The following is a 19,686-nucleotide window of genomic DNA, read 5'->3' on the forward strand; positions in this document are numbered from 1 at the left end:
CGTTGCCATGAGCTGTGGTGTGGGTTGCAGACTCGGCTCGGATCCCGCGTTGCTATGACTCTGGCGTAGGCCAGTGGCTACAGCTCCGATTCGACCCCTAGCCTGGGAACCTCCATATGCTGTGGGAGCAGCCCAAGAAATTGCAAAAAGACAATAAATAAATTAATTAATTAATTTTAAAAAAGAGTATTAGGAAAAATGCAGAGAAATGGGAATTCATGTGTGATGTGAGGAGGGAAAAAATGAGTAAATAAAATCAGGAGGAAAAATCGGAGTAAAGGTAGAAATACCTTTAGCCTATTGCATTTTGTGAAAGGAGAAAAGGAAAGTTAAATCAAAGAAGTCATCGGGATAAAGGGAGAAAAGCAAAGGAACAAAATTCAGGGCTCGGCAGAGCAGCTCAGCAACTTGAGTTTGTTATTGGAAAATTTTTTAAATGAAAGTATCTCTGCGCTTTTTTTTTTTTTTTTTTTTTGCTCTTTAGGGCCAAAGGTGCGGCACATGAATGTTCCCAGACTAGGGGTAGGATCAGAGCTACACTTGCCGGCCTACATCACAGCCACAGCATCCTGAGATCTGAGCCTCACCTGCAACCTACACCACAGCTCACGGCAATGCTGGATCCTTAACTCACCGAACAAGGCCAGGGATCAAACCCACATCCTCATGGACACTGTCCCATTCATTTCTGCTGAGCCACAGCGGGAACTCCTCTCTGTGTATTCTGAATAAGAATATTTTCCAAAATCCATAGCAAAATTATTCTCGGCACAAACCACAACAGGTTCCAGAGTTTCAAACTATATAGAGACCTGGGGGTGAAAAGCAATTTATGGTGAGTTTCTTATAGCACAAAAGGCTCGTTTCCTGAATGCAGAGACACCACTGATTGAAAATTCCTCACCTGTCTGATGACAGTTCTTCAGAGAGGAGATGAGCCCACCAAATTAAAATACATGTCACTTGTAAGATACATCCTAACTTCAGAACTATTAAAATGTGAAGGAAAAGGGGGGCAGCTTTCTAAGGGTGGGGAAATTGCACCTTAAAACTGAGGGCAATCAATGCATCATTTTCCCCCAGACTCTAATTTACAGAAGGTGATTGGCAGGTGACCTTGAAGGACTGACCCAGAACCGGAAAGGGCCCCAAAAGGGGACAGTTACACTGGGTGGACTCACGGCCCCTGGACTCTGGGCCCCATTTGTCCTGAGGCTGGCACTGGGGAGGCACCTGAAAAACCCAGCTCTTCCAGGCCTGCAGCTTTCTCTCCCATGACCTGTGAGGGCAATTATGAAAGAGGCTTTGGGGGCCTCCCGAGTCAGCCAGGGGTTACATCTTCTAGGAGCAGATGCCTCCAGACATGAGTCCAGTCCTGGTAGAAGTGGAAGAACAGGTGGATTTTTATTTTTTATTTTTATTTTTTTTTTTTTTGCTTTTTAGGGCCACACCTGCGGCATATGAAAGTTCCCAGGCTAGGGGTTGAATTGGAGCTACAGCTGCGAGCCTACACCACAGCCACAGCAATGCAGGATCTGAGCCTCGTCTTCGACAGACACCACAGCTAACAGCCACACCAGATCTTTAACCCATTGAACCAGGCCAGGGATCAAACCTGGGTCCTCATGGATCCTAGTCGGGTTTGTTATGGCTGAGCCACGATGTGAACTCCCTAGGCAGGTTTCTATAAAAGAAACCTTCCTTTCTCCAAATGTTTCTGAAGTGCTTTGCTGTGGAATGCCAGTCCCTTCCCTCCCCTAGAAAATCTCTGGAACATTTTTCTTTTCTTACTCCAACCCCTTTCTAAAATTGTCACCTAAATAAAAAAAAAAAAAAGTAAATAAAATTTAAATAAATAAATAATTATCACCTCTTTTTAAAATGTAGTTTTGAAGAATCAGGACACAGGCTGTGACATGATTTTTCTATGTATTTGCAGATTCTGACCAACCCCAACCATCACTTCATTGACAGTTCGTTGTATAAAGATGTCATCCTAGTGGCGTGGGACCCAGCTCCTTATTCTGCAAACCTTAACCTGGTGAGTATTTCCGCAGGTGCCCCGACCCTTAAGGGTCAGGCAGTGCCTTTGACCGATAAATATCAGGAGCAAGTCAGGGGTTAAACTTTGACACAGAATGCAACCAATTGTGGGTGCTGGTTAAATTCAAGTGTGGTGATGCCCAGTTCCAGTAGCATCCATGGTGCGCATTACCCATCTGATACTAAAGTGTTTTTGTTCTGCAGAAATTTTTTTTTTGGTTTTTTTTTTTAGGGCCACACCCACAACATATGGAAGTTCCCAGGCTAGAGGTCAATTGGAGCTACAGCTGCCCGCCTACACCACAGCCACAGCAATGCAGGATCCGAGCCACGTCTGCAACCTACACCACAGCTCACAACAGCGCTGATGGAGGGCAGGGATCGAACCTGCATCCTCATAGATCCTACTCAGATTCGTTTCCACTGCACTACAATGAGAACTTTCTGTTCTAGAGGATTTAAAACACAAAAGCAAATGTACAACATCTACATGCTCAGAAATTCCCAGTTACACCAGAGGTTGGGCTGATTAAACTCAAATTTTTTCCATTGTGAGATGGTTCGGTCTGTTTCCAAATACTCCAGGACCTTTTGAAATAAATTGGAGGTTCTCAGCAAGATAAGACTAACTTTTGGGAATCAACAGCTCATTATTACTGAAATGGGATGCATCACGAGCTTTTTCTGAAGGTTGGACTCTCTGGCTTCTGCCTCCAAACCCTTTTAATCTCATACGATATAGTATAAACAAGACTATTGCTAACCATCAAAATGTAAGCAAGTTACAGTCATGGCCCGTCTACTTTTGGGGAAAACCGGCATGAAGAAGCCAGCCTTCTTGTTCTTAAAGAAGGCTGGGAAGGTGGGTTATAACTTGGCCTCCAGAGCAATGCTGTCAACTGTGTCATTGTCTCTGGACTTGTCCTGCTGTGACTAGAGAGGGTGCCGGCTTCCTAGGAGGGATGTGGGAACAGCTCTCGGTCCCTCCAAGGAGTAACTTTGCAGGGCAGCTGCCCTAGGGCAGTGGTCCCTCTGGCAGGAGCACTTGTCACTGTGCATCCTGAGATTGAGCTGCACCTGGCCCCATTGTGACTGGTTCTCAGCCAGGTGTGCATTGGGATTGTTGTTCAGATGTGTTTATCAGGGCCCCATTCCCAGGATTCCTGGCACATAGAGCCTGGTTGATTCTCGTGCAAACCATCTTCTGAGAACCAGCATCAAAATTGTGTTTGAACTTGGCAGCTTCCTTCCAGCCCCAGGTCCTGTGACTTTAAGTGCGGACAGCCCTCTGCTGTCTGCGGACCAATGAGAGCCTCTGGATGTTGGACTTTTTCTCCTCCGGGGATAGAAGCATCCCAGCCCAGGGCACAGAGCTGTCCAGCTGACAGAGGTGGCTGTTCTCTGGTGACTCCTCTTCTGCTGTGTCTGGATCTGGAGGAGGCAAGGGGGGGGGCATCGAGCCCCAACTTCCTTTTGCTTCCCTCTCGCTGCTGGGGTTTGGGTGCCCAGTTCACTAAAGATGAACTAGCCTGTGCTTTCAAAAGTTTTATAGCCACAGACCCCATGCAACCAGGGGCTGTGCCTTAGGATCTTAATCCAAGCCCAGCTTTGCCGAGGTGTCTGTCTGAGGGACCATCAGGCCCTATGAGGTAAGCCCCTCCCCACCCACCGTCTTCACATCCCATTTCTTGGTGGCATCTGAGACACTTCTGAAGACTTTTTTTTTAATCAACCTTACTGTTAATTCTTTTCTTTTTTTTTTGCCACCCTGTGGCATATGGAGTTCCCAGGCCAGGGGTCAGATCTGAGCCACAGGTGCAGCCTCTGCCCGAGATTGAATCTCTGTCCCAGCGTTCCAGAGGTGCCACCAATCCCATTGTGCCACAGCAGGAACCCCTTTAATTCTTTCATGCAGTAATTTTTGTAGAATCAGTGTAAGCATACATTCTGATGGGTATTAGTCGATGTGCACGGCCCTGTACCCACCACCATAATTAAGAAATCAAACCTCCAGAGTTCCCGTCATGGCTCAGAGGAAACAAATCCGGCTAGGGACCATGAGGTTGTCGGTTCGATCCCTGGCCTTGCTCAGTGGGTTAAGGATCTGGAGTTTCCATGTGCTGTGGTGTAGATCACAGACTTGGCTCAGATCCCCCATTGCTGGGGCTGTGGTGTAGGCCGGCAGCTGTAGCTCTGATTCGACCCCTAGCCGGGGAACTTCCATAAACCTTGGGTGTGGCCCTAAAAAAAAGACAAAAACAAAAAAAAAAAAGAAGAAGAAGAAGAAGAAGAACGAAAGAAAGAAATCGAGTCCCTCCATCACTGCAGGAGCTCCTGTGTGCCCCTCATATCCCCCAACCGCAGCCCCAACCTACACACTGATACCTTTCCACATGATACATTAGATCTGGAAAACATTTCTGAAATACAGTGATTGAAACTGCAGCCGTGGGCCAAGTCTGGCCCCGTTTTTGTAAATAAAGTTTTATTGGAACACAGCCACGTCCATTCTTCCTGGACCCTCTGTGGCTGCTTCCCAAGTACAGGGCGGAGCCTAGTAGCTACAGCAGAAACCACCTGGCCCCAGAAGCCTGTGTGTTTGTTATCTGGCGCTTTATAGAGAAGTCTGCTGAGGCCGTCTCAGCACCTCTGCCTGACTTTATTGAAGAAGAAGGCGCCGGGCTCTCAAGCCAGACCCCGGCCTCTGCACTCGCTCCCGCATCGGGTGTGGAAGGGGTGTCCTCAGCCCCTCCCTCCTAGCCTGGCCCTTCAGCCTCTACATGCCCGCAACCTGAGCACTGGCCTGTTTCCTCTATCTTGGACTGTGTTCATCTTCTGTTCTCTCTCAGTGGTACAAGAAGCCGGATTACAACCTGTTCACTCCATATGTTCAGCATCGTCAGCGAAACCCAAACCAGCCATTCTACATTCTGCATCCCAAATTTATATGGCAGCTCTGGGACATTATCCAGGAGAACACGCGGGAGAAGATCCAGCCCAACCCGCCATCCTCTGGCTTCATCGGTAAGTGGGTGTTAGACACGGGAGCAGCCAGGCGGGCCAGGGTGAGGCGTCAGGTTTGATAAAGGTACATTCATGCTGTGTCATAAGAGCGGTCAGAAGGCGTCTTGAGAGGGGAAATCGATTAACTGGAAAGAGGACAAAAACCCAGCTCCAGTCACGGGGGCTTCACAAACCAGCTCCACGTTTCGAGGTGCACAACAAGAACTGCTTTGTTTTTCTCTTGATGATGGGGGCACGGGACAGGCTCCACTGGTGACCCCTTTGCTCCCCAGGCACTGGGGGGAGGGTCACTTGCTGGTATTTAGCGGTGACACGGGGTGACCTCCCTCCCCTCTCTGGCCCCTTGGCAGGGATGGCAGGGAGGCCAGCTTAGCTGGATGATGACCTTGTGCTGCAGGTGGTGGCCTCGGGGTAACTGGACCCTTAACGGAAGCTCAGGGCTCCTGGCAGGCATGCCACACACGGGAAACAGAACTGCGGTTCCTCGGGGTGGAGGCCTGGGAACTCTCTGGCGTGCCCCACTGCTGATGTGGGGACAGGTCCGGGAGGGGATCTGCAGCCACTGGCCACACCAGAGTTGCAAGGTTTCTGGTGGGTCTGGGCTGGGCGGTGTTCAGCTTCCTCCACCAGTCAGCCAGCTCCAGTCTGCAACTCTGAGTCTGGACTTGACGTGACAGGACAACACACTCGGCTTACTGCATTAACGTTTTGCAGCCAGGCTTTGAGCCTCCAAGTTTTTGGTCCTACCCCATTTCTTTTCCCGTTTCAGCCTCTTGCCCTATTATTTCCAGAGTAGGTAACATGAAGGAGGCAATTAGATCCCCTTGGCAACATGAAAACTGCAGTCAAACCAAAGGGCAGTAATTTGGTCCATAAAGTTAGATCCTCTCCACCCTAATTCCAGTGAACTCACCAACCTGCAGCCTAACCTGGGCTCCAGAGTAGGTGCCTGTGCTTAACGGGGTATATAGGGAGGTGACACAGTTTGGTGACAGAGGCTGGCACAGGGGCATCGGAACTGAGGCTTTCGGAGTTTGGAGTGGGTTTGGGGAATATAATAATGTGAAATATTTTATGAAGAATTCCAGATCAAACTTACCAGTCCGTCCATTCTCCTCCGTGGGCGGCGCTCCCCCACCCATTTTAAAGTCCCACCTTTGACATGCTTTGTTTCCAGGTCCCTTTGTGAAATCCTAAGTTCTTGTCTTTCATGCAGCTTCACAGAGTCCTGTCAGTGTAGGAAGAAAGTGTAATCTAGTTGGTCAGCCAAGGATCAACCAATGGAATGAAGCCGAGACAGAACAAAAGGACGTGGGTACCGGAGTTCCCGTCATGGCTCAGCAGTAATGAATCCTACTAGCATCTCTGAGGACACAGATTCGATCCCTGGCCTCACTCACTGAGTTAAGGATACGGCATTGCTGTGAGCTGTAGTATAGGTCACAGACTCGGCTCGGATCCTGCGTTGCTGAGGCTGTGGTGTAGGCCAGCAGCCACAGCTCCGATTTAACCTCTAGCCTGGGAACTTCCATATGCTGTGGGTGCAGCCCTAAAAAGACAAAAAAAAAGGGGGGGGAGGACATAGGGGTGCTGCATCATATCAGTGCCTTCCCAGGAATTCCTGTAGCTGATATGTGATTAGAGCGAGAGTTCGGAAATCCTTCCTATCCACCGTGCAGTTGGAACGCTTCCACTGATGTAGTCCTTGCGGGAGAACAGCATCCCCGTGTGTTTTGTGGGAAGAAGTCACGCCCCCGGCGGCCAGCTTCCTTTCCCAGCTACTCACTGAGCCTTCGGAGTTTCTGGGGGCCACTGCTCACCTCTGGCTTCCTTTCCAGGACCAAGCAGGTGGGCAGTTGGATGTCACTGCGGGGGTGGGGGCTGGGTGAGTGAGATTGCTGCTCTGCCTTCACTAGTTTTCCACCTGGGGGCGTTATTTGCTCCTCTGAGCTTCCTCCTGCTCCCCTGAGAAGTAGGAGTCATAGCACCACCTTTTCATCCTGTAGTTTGCGACTGTTCCTTATTTTCCAACATGGTCCAGTCCAGTCTGGCAGCTATTAGCCACATGCGGCTCTTTACATTTAAGGCGATTAGGATGCAGGAAGAGGAAAAAAATGCCCCTTCCTCAGTGCACTAGCACCATGTCACGCTCTGATAGCCATGTGCTCCTGGTGGCTATGGCTTGGGCAGCGTGTTGGGCAGTGTAGACCAAGGAAGGCTGTGACGTGCAGCAGTGCTACATTCTGCTGATCACAAAAGCATGAAAAGCATGTGGAGAAAGTCCTTAGGTCCCCGCTGGGCGGCTGTGGCCTGCGGGTGGACACATCTCGTAGAAGACGTGACACTGGCTTGAAGCTCTTGTCCCCGCCATATCTCTGTGAGAGACCCTCCAAGGGTGGGGAGGGGGTCAGGAGGCAGAGCCTGGGCAAGTCGTGCCCCCTGCTCGCGCACAGGTTGCCAACAAGCACCCCACAGATATTGGCGATGTCCGCACCTGCGCAGAAGCGCCCTGAAAGCCATCAATAAAATGACGTCACCACATCTCAGGAGAAGGTTTGAAAACCAGTGAGCCGCTATTCTCTGTTATCAAAGGTGCCTCCAAGTGCCTCTTCTCTTCGTCCCCAAGGTCACGTTGAGAAGCCATTGCCTCACCGTCTCACTACCGTGCCCTTTGCCAAAGCCCTAACCTCTGATGTCAGGGCCATGGGGCAGCAGGCCCCACGTCCCCTGTCCTGTCCCCCTGAAGCGGAAGCCGGCAGATCCCTTTCCTTCCCTGATGTGCATCTGCCTATGGGAAAAATAGATTCACATTTAATTCCTTATGTATCTACCCCCACTGCATATGTTTTCCTTATGTGTGTTTATGAACGTGCAGGTGTGAAATAGAGGGACTCTGACAGTTGACTAAGTTGACCATAAGAGACATGTCTTTTTATGGAATTGTTGTCGATGGCAGTTCAGTTCCCTGTGACACTGATCCCCTGCAGTGTCATGTTGTTAGTGTTATTCAGAGGCTGCTCCGGGGGTCTGGCCTCATCATGAGGAGGAAGGCAGTGAGGACAAGGAGAAAAGTGGCCCAGGCGGGTATAGACGGAGCCCCTCCTGGGTGCCAGGGACAGGGTGGACCTGAGGGGTGGTGGTGAGGAAACCAGGCAGGGGCTGCCTCCCTGGAGTTGACAGTGCAGGAGTGACAGGTGTGACACGGGTGTACGCACATAGGTCAAGTGTAATTACAGATTTTGATCAGGGGCTGAGAGGTGTCTGTTTTGCCCACGCTGTGATCCTGCTCTTAGCCTGGCACATAGTAGGTCCCCAAATCCGTTACCCCGTAAATGAATGAACGTTCTAGCACACATCAGGGTCACCCCGACGGCTTGTGTACTAATTGTCTAATGCTGTGAAGCAAGTTGCCCCAAAGCTTCCATCCTGAAAAGAACAAGGGGTTTATCATCTCAGTTTCCACAGGTCAGGAACCTGGGAGCCAATGAGCCTGATGACTCTGGCCCTGTGTCTCTCGTGAGGTTGCAAGCGAGTGTCTGGCGGGGTTGGCCAGTGTCCCTCCAGGATGGCTCCCTGGGGCCTTGGGTCCCACCACATGGCCCTCTGTGGGGGATGCTTCAGTGACCTCCCAACGTGGCCGTAGGCTTCCTCAGAACAAGGCTTTCCCAGCTTTGGGAGCAAGGAGGAGGCCACCATTCCTTCGAGGTCCTGCCTGTGACATAAGTCAGCCCCGTTGTAAGGGTAGAGCTACACAGACATGAATACCAGTTGGGGACCATTGGTGGCCTCGGTGGGGGCTGGCCACGGCAGCTTCCTGACAGCAGGTGACTGGACCCAGCCCTAGGGTTCCTGGGTAGGTGCAGAGGCAAGAGTTTGCGTTGCTAACAGGTCCTTAAGTGATGCTGACACTGTTCGTCCAGGGTCCACACTTTAAGAACAGTCTTCTGGCTTTTTAGAATCTTAAACTTGGAGAGAACTTCCAAAATCTAGTCCACAGATGGATTGATACCTGTGCCATCAAGGTGACTTGCATTTGGCTCAAGAGAGAAACACAGAATTCTTTCATAACCACTAAGACTCCACTTCCGCTCAGTCCCTGACTTTATACAGTGTTTAAACACATGTGGAATAATCCTTTTTAGTTGTGCTTAGTTAAAATGATACAACATATTACTAAAAATACTGTTTATTTGTAGCTTTGCCTTTTGAAATTTTGCAGCATTAAATCCTATATTCCAGCATTAGTAGCCCTTTAACAACAAACATTCTTTTTTTGTTTCTTTGAAGATGTAGCTCTAAAATTTACTCTGTTCATTACAAGGGGACCCATTTCCTGTCCTGAAAACTCACTGTAAAATGACACACGTGAGAGCTAAGTGTGAAAGAGGATTTTTGTTTGTGTATGTGATTGGTTGGTTGGTTGGTTGGTTGGATGGTTCTACCATCTTGGGGCCTGGGTTCTTGGATAGCCTGATGGGTGGCATTAAAGTTTGGGAAGCAACAAGGAAGGTCCCACCTCTCCTTGATTTCAGGAAACCAAGCTCTCAGTAATAATTGGGTCAACATGTTTTATTCAAAAAGCATAACATCTTTTATCATCGTTGACCAGTAACCCCTCACCAGCACCAGCAGTCTCCTTGATGACACACAAAGCATGTGGGCTGGCCCTGTTGTGAGGGGTGTGTTGTGTGAGAGTGTGTGTGTGTGTGTGTGTGTGTGTGTGTGTGTGTGTGTGTGTGTGTGTGTGTTCTGCTGGGAAAGGGAAAGCAATAAGCACTGAAGGGAAGAGGAGTTCGGGAGCAATTTCCGTTCAGGGCCCCTTCCAAGTGTCCCTTAGGCCATGTGGGCCTGGAGATGTTTCTCCATCAGTTTGTCCTTGAGCACAGTGACCTCAAGGGCAGGGCTTGTTTTTTCCTGGCTTCCGTAGGATCCATGTATTGTATCAGTTCCTGTGGAGAAGTTTCCTTTGGGGCAAGATGTCCTCAGGAAATCAGATTTGGGCACAGATTCTTAGTTTGCAACTAAACAAATCATTGTTTTATCTGCAAATAGGGGGACTTTTTCTACTTATAGAGGAAAGGGAGTAAGCTGTAGGTTTGGAAAAACAGATTTATCTGGCATAAAAAGAAAAAACTAGAAAGATGCTTATCTCTCCCACATCACTTTATGTGTATGCTGTGGTTAAGATCTTGGGCTCTGCAGAGACCAGAATCTAATCTCGGCACCACCCGCCAATGACCTTGACCTTCAGCAAGTCACTTAATGTCCCCAAACCTCAATTCTTCCAACTAGAAAATAATAGTATCTTTACTTTGAATTATCATGTGCCCAGTGTGATAGCCAATATTTGCTGTCTACTCTTATTGGGTGGTACCCCACCTAAAACTCTGTGCTCAGTCAAACAAGACTGCTGTCCCAAATATAAAAAGGCCATTCTTTCAGTAAGATGTATGATCAGGGTGATAAGAGATCTTTGTTTTCTCTGATATTACAGAGACCATGTCATTACATCAAATAAGTACATCATAATGTATGCCTTTCTTTCACTGTCGAGTATTTAGATTGTTTCTAATCATTTGATATGATGAAACAGTCATATTGATGAGTCATTACTATATCCGTGGACTAATACATAATACACACTATCATTTATCCTGTATGTGAATGTATAGACTTTTCTTTCCTTTAAACTCTTTCCTTGAGACAAATTCTCAGGAGCAAAGGGTACGACATGTTGATAGTTGTTGGTAAGCATTGACTTATGACTTTTTCTTTGACCTCTGACCAGAGGCCATATCTGTCCTTCCTGATCACAGACAGAGGCTCACTAGTAAGGGCCTGGAGATGTATTGTGTGTCCCCTCTCCGCCTCCAGAAGAGCAGTGCAGGGATCTTTACCCGTCTTGCACTGCACAGGTTTTTTTAAAACTAGAAGGAAGGAACATGGTTCAAGGTCATCCGTGGGACCTGTTTCTTGGGAACAGCCCTTCTGTGAAGCCTCAGCTGGGACACTGCTTGTTCTCATAGGAGGAGCCTTCCTCTCTCAGCCCTGGTTGGATACAGAGATTTCCTCCTGCGGTTTGGTCCTAGGAGGTCGTTTTGACTGCACCGTGGCTGACAGGATAAGGAGTCCCTTGGTTTTGACATAGCCCTCATAGAGACTGCTATTTCTGTAGAAGGTCCGTGAGCTCACCTGGGGCTCTGAAGGTGGCTGAATTGTTCTGCCACCTGCCTGCAGTGAGGCACCCAGCCATGCAGAAGGCCCCAGTCTAAACTTCTGGCTGGGGGCAGAGAGCCTCTGTGGATAGGCCGGGGGCACAGACCCAATCAGCAGCTTAGAGATGGCACTGGCATTAGCCTCAAGTCGGCCGTACTTTCTTGTAGGAGCTACCAACACCTCCTCTCACCTTTTTAAAAGGCACCCTCTATTGGTTATATTGGACATCGTATTTCTAGGTTTCATAGATGCAAACACTGCAATTTCAGGCTCTCTAGTATATACGCAAGAATAATCAGCTTAAAAACAGGTCATAACTTCCTTTCTTTCCCATTTTATTTCGCATGTGTGGCTCTAATTTGCCAATATATCGTCCAAACTCAGATGCTAACACAAAATAATAAAACGTTAACACAAAATAATAAAACGTTAACACAAAATAATAAGCCATTTAACATCTGTATTTATGAGCATGTAAACTCAATTCTGTTATGTTGATTAGGAACAACTTTTTACATTTTCCTGTAAATAATGAATCCTGAATGTATGTAACCATCCAATAGTACAATATAAATGAGCTGAAAATTGGCCTTCAGGTATTAATCCTGCATGGTATGAGTTTACTTAATACAGTAGATGCTTCTTAAATTATTATTTTATTACCTAAAATACAAATTTCCAGACTACCTTTTTTATTATGGCCACACCTACAGCATATGTAAGTTCCCAGGCCTAGAACTGAATCTAAGCTACAGCTGCAGCAACGCCAGATCCTTTAACCCACCTTGCCCAGCCAGGGGTTGAACCTGCACCTCCATAGCAACCCCAGCCACTACAGCCAGATTCTTAACCCACTGCACCACAGTGGGAACTCCCTCCAAACCACTTTCTCATGACAGATGTTTTCAAGAAATATCACTTAAAACATCACCTTTGCTCCTTAAATAATCTTTATTATACTTCTCGTTATTTTCTATCTTATGGTGTGGAAACCACAAAACGGCTCTAGATTTCCGCCAGACCAGCATATTCAGTACACACACCCTTCGCCTTCAGCCCTCATTCAGAAACAGGTTTTGTAGTGTTTTATTGGTTAGTCTCAGAAATTTTGAATTTACCTTACCTATACATTATGTTCCAGTGTTAGCTGGAATTGTTGAAAGTCAGTATCTTTCCTGCCACTTGCGTTATGTTTTAGTTATGTCCTTGGGTTATTTTGCGACTCATTAAAAGAGTATGTTGGAGTTGTGTTTGTGGCTCAGCGGATTAAGAACCCGACTAGGATCCATGAAAATGAGGGTTTGATCCCTGGCCTCGCTCAGTGGATTAAGGATCCTGTGTTGCCCTGAGCTGTGGTGTAGGTCACAGATGCAACTCAGGTCCCGCATTGCCATGGCTGTGGTGTAGGCCAGCAGCCTCAGCTCTGATTTGCCCCCTAGCCTGGGAACTTCCATGTGCTTCAGGTGCAACCCTGAAAAGCCAAAAATAAATACATAAATAAATATGCGTATTGAGGAGAAAATTCTATTATCGTTAATGATTTTGGATGTTGCTTTCAGTACCTTACCAGTGAAAAGGAAGACAGTTTTAGTGTGATCACAAAGGTGAACTCTGCTAAACTCTGGCACACAAAACGCTTCTATATACATAAAGCAGAATTTTAGAGGAGAAACCTCCTTCTTGCAGAATTCGTGATAATCTGAACATGGGTTGAAGTTTGCTTGTCACCCAGGTATTGGACATGTAAATAAGTGTACATACTGCTTGTTATGCTGAATCCTATAATGTGACATTCTATGAAGACCAGCAGAAATGCTTTTTAATTGGTTTAATAACTATATTGAATTATACAACATTTTAAAACATGTAACTTGGCAAGTGAATGCCACTTGAGTCATCATTGCCCAGGAAAAATGTGCACTTTTTTTCCTTCAAATGAATCCCTCATTTGTACATGAGGACTCATTTGTAAAAAACTAGCCCAAGAAACAACATGAATTGAATGATGTTCAAAAGATTTTTAAGAGCTGGCCTCGTGCCTATTTGACTGGCTTGGAAAAATATATTAAAAGGTGTCTAAATATTGATCTGCCTCTCAAAAAGTCTGGCTCCACATAGAAAGCAGTAAAATTTGATGAGCGAGGAAAGCAGTTACTTTGTGGTAGTCCATAAACAAAATGATGTAACATAAAGGTTCCCTAAGTGATGTTTTGAAAAATTCTTTACAGGAGTTCCCGTCGTGGTGCAGTGGTTAACGAATCCGACTAGGAACCATGAGGTTGCGGGTTCGGTCCCTGCCCTTGCTCAGTGGGTTGACGATCCGGCGTTGCCGTGAGCTGTGGTGTAGGTTGCAGACACAGCTCAGATCCCGCATTGCTGTGGCTCTGGCGTAGGCCGGTGGCTACAGCTTCGATTCGACCCCTAGCCTGGGAACCTCCATATGCCGCAGGAGCGGCCCAAGAAGTAGCTAAAAAGACAAAAAAAAAAAAAAAAAAAAAAAAAAAAAAATTCTTTACAGAACCACACAACATTAGAAGACTTATATTCATTTTGCTTTTTAGGTAATCCTGAGCAGCCTTAAGAAAGGAAATTAATTAATTAATTTTTTAAAAAATATATATATACACATATATATGGAGTTCCTGTCATGGCTCAGTGGTTAAGGAACCCAACTAGTATCCATGAGGACGAAGGTTCGATTCCCAATCTCGCTCAGTGGGTTAAGGATCTAGTGTTGCCGTGAGCTGCAGTGTAGGTCACAGATGTGGCTGATATCCCCACGTTGCTGTGGCTATGGTATAGGCCAGCAGCTACAACTCTGATTCGACCCCTAGCCTGGGAACCTCCATATGCAGCGGGTGTGGCCCTAAAATAGCAAAAATAAAAATAAAAATACCAGTTTTAGCATAGCCAGATGTGACTTCCCCTGTGGGGCTGGCTCGGGTAAATGAGTAGGAAAGAAGGTGACTGTTGAGTTTACATATGGTGAGATCTTCGCAGAAAGGGTTCAGCGTGCAGGCCTGACTGCTGATCATCAAGGAGCCCTGCTGGCAAGATGACCCTTGGCCCCCGTACCTGAGAGGTTTGGGTCTCTGTGCCCACACTGTCTCTGCAGCAGTGGGGTCTGTGCCCAGCACCTGCTTCCTCTGGAGGCCAGGTTGCTGGTGTGTGCCTGTGTGACCAGCTCCGCCTCCAAACCTGAAGCTCAGAGTCGCTGCACAGCTCCCTGGACAGCGGCGTTCCACGAGTGCGCCTGCGCGAGTCCACTGCGCGGGGTCTTCAGTGTCCCCTGGGGGGCGGCATTCCACGAGTGCGCCTGCGCGAATCCACGTGGGGGAGGGGGCTCCGAAACCTCGCGCCCAGTGTCCCCTGGACCTCGCCCGTGTGCCTTTCCTTTTGCTGGTTTTCCCTTGTGACCTTCTGTGGTAATAAACCACTGACCATGAGCTGGGCCCAGTGGGTCCTCGTAGCAAATCATCAAACCCAGAGGCGGACTGGGGAGGTAGGTGGGTGGGAGGTGGCGGACAGGGCCCCGGATCCGTGTCATTCAGGGATCATCTGAGAAACGTGTTGGTGGTGGTTACATCATTTATGGATGACAGGGCCCAGCATCAAGGCATCACAGCCCCTCGGAAAACAGGCTGGCAGCAATGCTTAGATGTTTTTCTCGGTACAATAGTTAAGATGCTTTCTACTAGTTCTTGGCTTTGGGGGGCGGGGGTTGGGTTTTTTTTATTTTGGGGTTTGTTTGGGTTTTTTTGGCCACTCCCGCAGCATGTCAGTTCACCGTGCAGGGATCAAACCCTTGCCACAGCATCGATCCCAGTCACAGCAGTGACAATGCCAGATCCCTACCCCTGAGCCTCCAGGGAACTCCCAAGATGCTTTCTTCAAGTCATCCTAAGAACTGGAGGTTGTGGGCTTGCCACCTTTTTTAAATTTAAAGGTCAGGTCTTCAGTTTACCTTTTATTTTCCTCAAAGGAACTTTCTCTAAATCCCCAGTTCTCGATACGTGCTGAGTTTAGGTGAAGAGCCTTGACAGTACTTGAAGGCCCCGGTCTCTCCCAGTCCTGTCCCCCTCCCTTCCCCAGTCAGTACTGCCCACACCCCCTTTCTCTACCACACTCTCCGCATTGTGCCACACCTGTTAGGCACCTCCAGACAGTGCCACCCACCTAGTCCCTCTTTTTAACGCAGGAAGAGGTTTCCCTTCAGGGTTTTGTGTTCAGCTAAGTGCTGTTAACTCACAGGAAAAGCAATGTGAAGATTCAACCCCATGTAATACTAGTGGCCTATTTATTACGTGACAGAATCTGAATCTAAACTCAAATTTCTATGTAATATCTGCCTTAATAAATGAGAACGTGAGAGTTCTCACTGTGGGGCAGTAGATTAAGATTCTAACTTCAGTGGCTCGGGTCACCGAGGAGGTGCAAGTTCGATCCCTGGCCCGGCTCAGTGGCTTAAGGATCTGGCATTGCTGCAGCTGCAGCATAAGTTGCAGCTTCAGCTCAGATTCAGTTCCTGGCCGGGCCTTCCAAATACCAGGGGTACAGCCATTTAAAAAAAAAAAAAAAAAAGATGGAGAAAGAAGAGTAGGATGGTCACAGGAACCCATACGTTCCTAGGGGAACACAGAATGAGATGGAAAACCATTGCTACCATGTCTTTATCAGATAAGCAAAAAACAGGAAGAAGTAGGCAGACCCCTCAAGATAAGTACCCACTTCCTGAACCTCTGTTGGCCTTCAGTTTGGACTGCCATGAACTACCTGGCAAGGTTCTGTATTTCTGAAGCTCTAGAGGTCATTTTAAAGTATTAAGTATTTAGGAGTTGCCGTCGTGGCGCAGTGGTTAATGAGTCCGACTAGGAACCATGAGGTTGCGGGTTCGGTCCCTGCCCTTGCTCAGTGGGTTAATGATCCAGTGTTGCCGTGAGCTGTGGTGTAGGTTGCAGACGCGGCTCGGATCCTGCGTTGCTGTGGCTCTGGCGTAAGCCGGTGGCTACAGCTCCGATTCAGCCCCTAGCCTGGGAACCTCCATATGCCTCGGAAGCGGCCCAAAGAAATGGCAAAAAGACAAAAAAAATAAAAAATACAAAAAAAATAAAGTATTAAGTATTTAGGTGAGAATAAGAATGTATATATATAGTATGTATACATATGTATGACTGGGTCACTTTTACGTACAGCAGAAATGGTCAGAACATTGTAAATCAACTATAATAAATGTTTTAAATAATAATAAGTAAAATATTAAGTATTTAAGAGGTCTCTTGTGGAGCAGTGGGGTAAGGATCCAATCCTGTCACTGATGTGGCGTGGGTTTGATCCCTGGCCTGGGAACTTCCACATGCCATGGGCATGGCCAAAAAATAATAGTAAACTAAAACATGAAGTACTCATATGTGAAAATGCTAAAGTGTACCTACTTACAGTAAAATCATAACTTTCAGCCCAATCTTATGACAAAAATCTATATTGTCTAATAAATACGTGATTTATAATGCAGTCATTCACTAGCAGCAAGAACACACTCTCTGGAAGCCTTTCTAGGAAACAGTCATGAATTCCAGCATCTAGCAGCTCTTCAAGGCCATGATAGTAGGCAGGACTAACACAGGCAGGAAGTACCCCAAGGTCCTTCATAGGTGGTGTGGGTAGCAGTTTCACCGAGATTAATGTCCAAGCTACAGAGGTCCAGTCACTTAGGAGACAGTGTGGGGATCCCTTATAGCAGAGGTTTTCAAAGAACACACATGTGAGCCCAGCCTGGTCCCCCACACATGCTCAGTGGACCAACATTGGTCCAGAAACATTTGTAATTGGTCTACAACTAGGCCATTGTAGAAACTGACAGTATTTGGAAGATTTGATGGCAATTTGACATAGCATGGCATCCTAGCATGATGAAGAATGATCATTCTTCTCGTAGGTCCTTGTTCTTGTATTTGTTTTTGTTTTTGTTTTTTGTTTTTTTTTTTATCTTTTGTCTTTTTTTGTTGTTGTTGTTGTTTTGTTGTTGTTGTTGTTGCTATTTCTTGGGCCGCTCCCGCGGCATATGGAGGTTCCCAGGCTAGGGGTTGAATCGGAGCTGTAGCCACCGGCCTACGCCAGAGCCACAGCAACGCGGGATCTGAGCCGCATCTGCAACCTATACCACAGCTCATGGCAACGCCGGATCATTAACCCACTGAGCAAGGGCAGGGACCGAACCCGCAACCTCATGGTTCCCAGTCGGATTTGTTAACCACTGCGCCACGAAGGGAACTCCTGTTCTTGTATTTGAAAGAAGTGCTGCCTGTGACGAATAGGAGCTTTCTGAATGGCCCCTCCTCACAGACAGTTTAGGAACGCTTGTTAAAAGTCCTGTTTCCTGGAGTTCCCTTTGTGGCTCAGTGGTTAACAAACCCGGCTAGGATCCATTTGGATGCAGGTTCTATCCTTGGCCCTGCTCAGTGGGTTAAGGATCCAGTGTTACCGTGAGCTATGGTGTAGAGCAGACGCAGCTCGGATCCCGTGTTGCTGTGACTGTGGTGGAGGCTGGCAGCTATAGCTCCCATTCAACCCCTAGCCCTAGAAAGCAAAAAAAAAAAAAAAAAATCCTGTTTCTTGGACCCCAACCTTTTTCAGTGGAACCCAGGTCTCTGGGGACAGGGACAAGTCTAGGAATCTGCATTTTAGCAAGCTGCTGGAGTTGCCATTGTGGCACAGTGCCCATGAGGATGCAGCTTTGATCCCTGGTCTCACTCAGTGGGTTAAGGATCTGGCACTGCCACAACCATAGGTTGCAGATGCAGCTCGGATGCGGTGTCACTGTGGCTGTGGCCTAAGTCAGCAGCTGCAGCTCTGATTCGACCCCTAGCCTGGGAACTTCCATATGCTGTGGGAGCGGCCTTAAAAAGAAAAAAGAAAATGAAAAGCAAGCTGCCCTTTCACACTGAAGGCTGAGAGCTGCTTTCGAGGAGGGACAGCGACATCCCTCAGGTATAAGGACATCCCTTAAGTATAATGTTGGCGCCGCTGGAGACCAGAGTTGCAGAGGCGACACCTGGCACGCACCAGCCACAGTCCCCCTGGATGAGGCTGTGTTATGGGCTGACAGTAACAGGGATGTGGTTTCTAGACCCAGTTCCAGGCTCGTATCAGATGCCTTTGTGCAAGACACAGCCTGGAAGCCTCTTCACAGGGCTGCAGCTAAACTGTTGTAATAAGTGTGCAGATAGAGGACATACAGAGCGTGCAGGACAGGCGGCTGTGATGCTTTGATGTGGCCCCGCACCGCACCTCAGGGAGGGAGGGCAGCCGGGCTGGGCCAGCGCGAACCTGATGGGCAAATGCTGAGCCATCCTTGGCTCCTCAGATGCCCAGAGACACACACAGCAGAGGCATCCTCGCTCATCAAAGGTGGGTAACAGGAATGGAAGGATGTAATTCTCCAGGCATGTGGCTTTCTCATCCATTGTGTCAGTTCCTTATGGATGGTCTCGTGGGGAAGAGAGAAGTGTTCGTGGAGCAGCCACGCTGAGCAGGAAGCAGAGGTCCCGTCACCTGTGCCTTGCTCCAGGCTGGTGCCCACCCCTTGGTGACTTTGAGAGGAAGGTCCCTGGTTCACGCCGGGTCCCACCTGAACCACGGTCACATTGGACTGGCCCACAGAAGGGGGAGGGCAGGAGGGAGCCAGTAGGACCAGGCGGGAAGGAGGGGCTGACCATGACCTGAAGGTTGGACGCTGCCCTTGGAACAGCTCTTCTGCTTCCTGGAGCTTGACCTGAAGACTCTCTTTCCCCCCCTTAGGACCATGGTTTACTCTCAGCCACAGCCTTGTGGCCGTCAAGTCAGGCACGTGCTAACATCTTCTAAATGGGACATCACTGTCCTCTCTGCCACTCCCCACCCCACCCACAGCATCCACTTCACCCGTCACCCACCTGGCGGAGCCTGCAGGTTCAGACGTCAGTGCCCCCGAAAGTTCCTGGATCCCCAGGTGGCAGGAGTCATTCCCCTCCCTCTGCATGCTCCAGTGGTGGGAATTTTCATGGTGCAAACAGGATTGATTAATTAGAAATACGATTGCCCCCTGGAGGCAAACCTTGTCTGTAACAGAACTCACTGTGTGACTATGTTTTCGTAACAAGGGCTATACTTTGAAGGCTGTTAACAAAGGTGATGGTGGAAGTAGGAAAAGAAAGCTCTTAGGGCGTTCCTGTTGTGGCTCAGTGGTAACGAACCCAACTAGTATCCCTAAGGATGCAGGTTCGATCCCTGGCATTGCTGTGAATTCTGGTGTGGTCGCTGCAACTCGGATTCAATCCCTAGCCCAGAATGTCCATATGCCGCATGTGTGACCCCCCCCCAAAAAAAAGAGGAAGGGAGGAAGGAAGGAGGTGGGGGAGGGAGGAA

At 48.2% G+C, this 19,686-nt stretch overlaps 1 protein-coding gene across 4 annotated transcripts in view; it reads left to right on the forward strand.

The window, feature by feature from the left end:
* Positions 1–19,686, forward strand: part of ST6GAL2 (ST6 beta-galactoside alpha-2,6-sialyltransferase 2) — a 75,669-nt gene that overhangs the window by 49,803 nt on the left and 6,180 nt on the right. For all 4 annotated transcript variants that reach the window (XM_021087112.1, XM_003124855.4, XM_005662348.3 and 1 more), the window contains exons 4-5: positions 1,940–2,041; positions 4,893–5,067. In XM_021087112.1, the coding sequence (XP_020942771.1) occupies positions 1,940–2,041; positions 4,893–5,067 (277 nt within the window). The remainder of the gene's footprint in view (positions 1–1,939; positions 2,042–4,892; positions 5,068–19,686) is intronic.

Source organism: Sus scrofa, chromosome 3, assembly GCF_000003025.6.
Source record: "Sus scrofa isolate TJ Tabasco breed Duroc chromosome 3, Sscrofa11.1, whole genome shotgun sequence".
NCBI lineage: Eukaryota > Metazoa > Chordata > Mammalia > Artiodactyla > Suidae > Sus > Sus scrofa.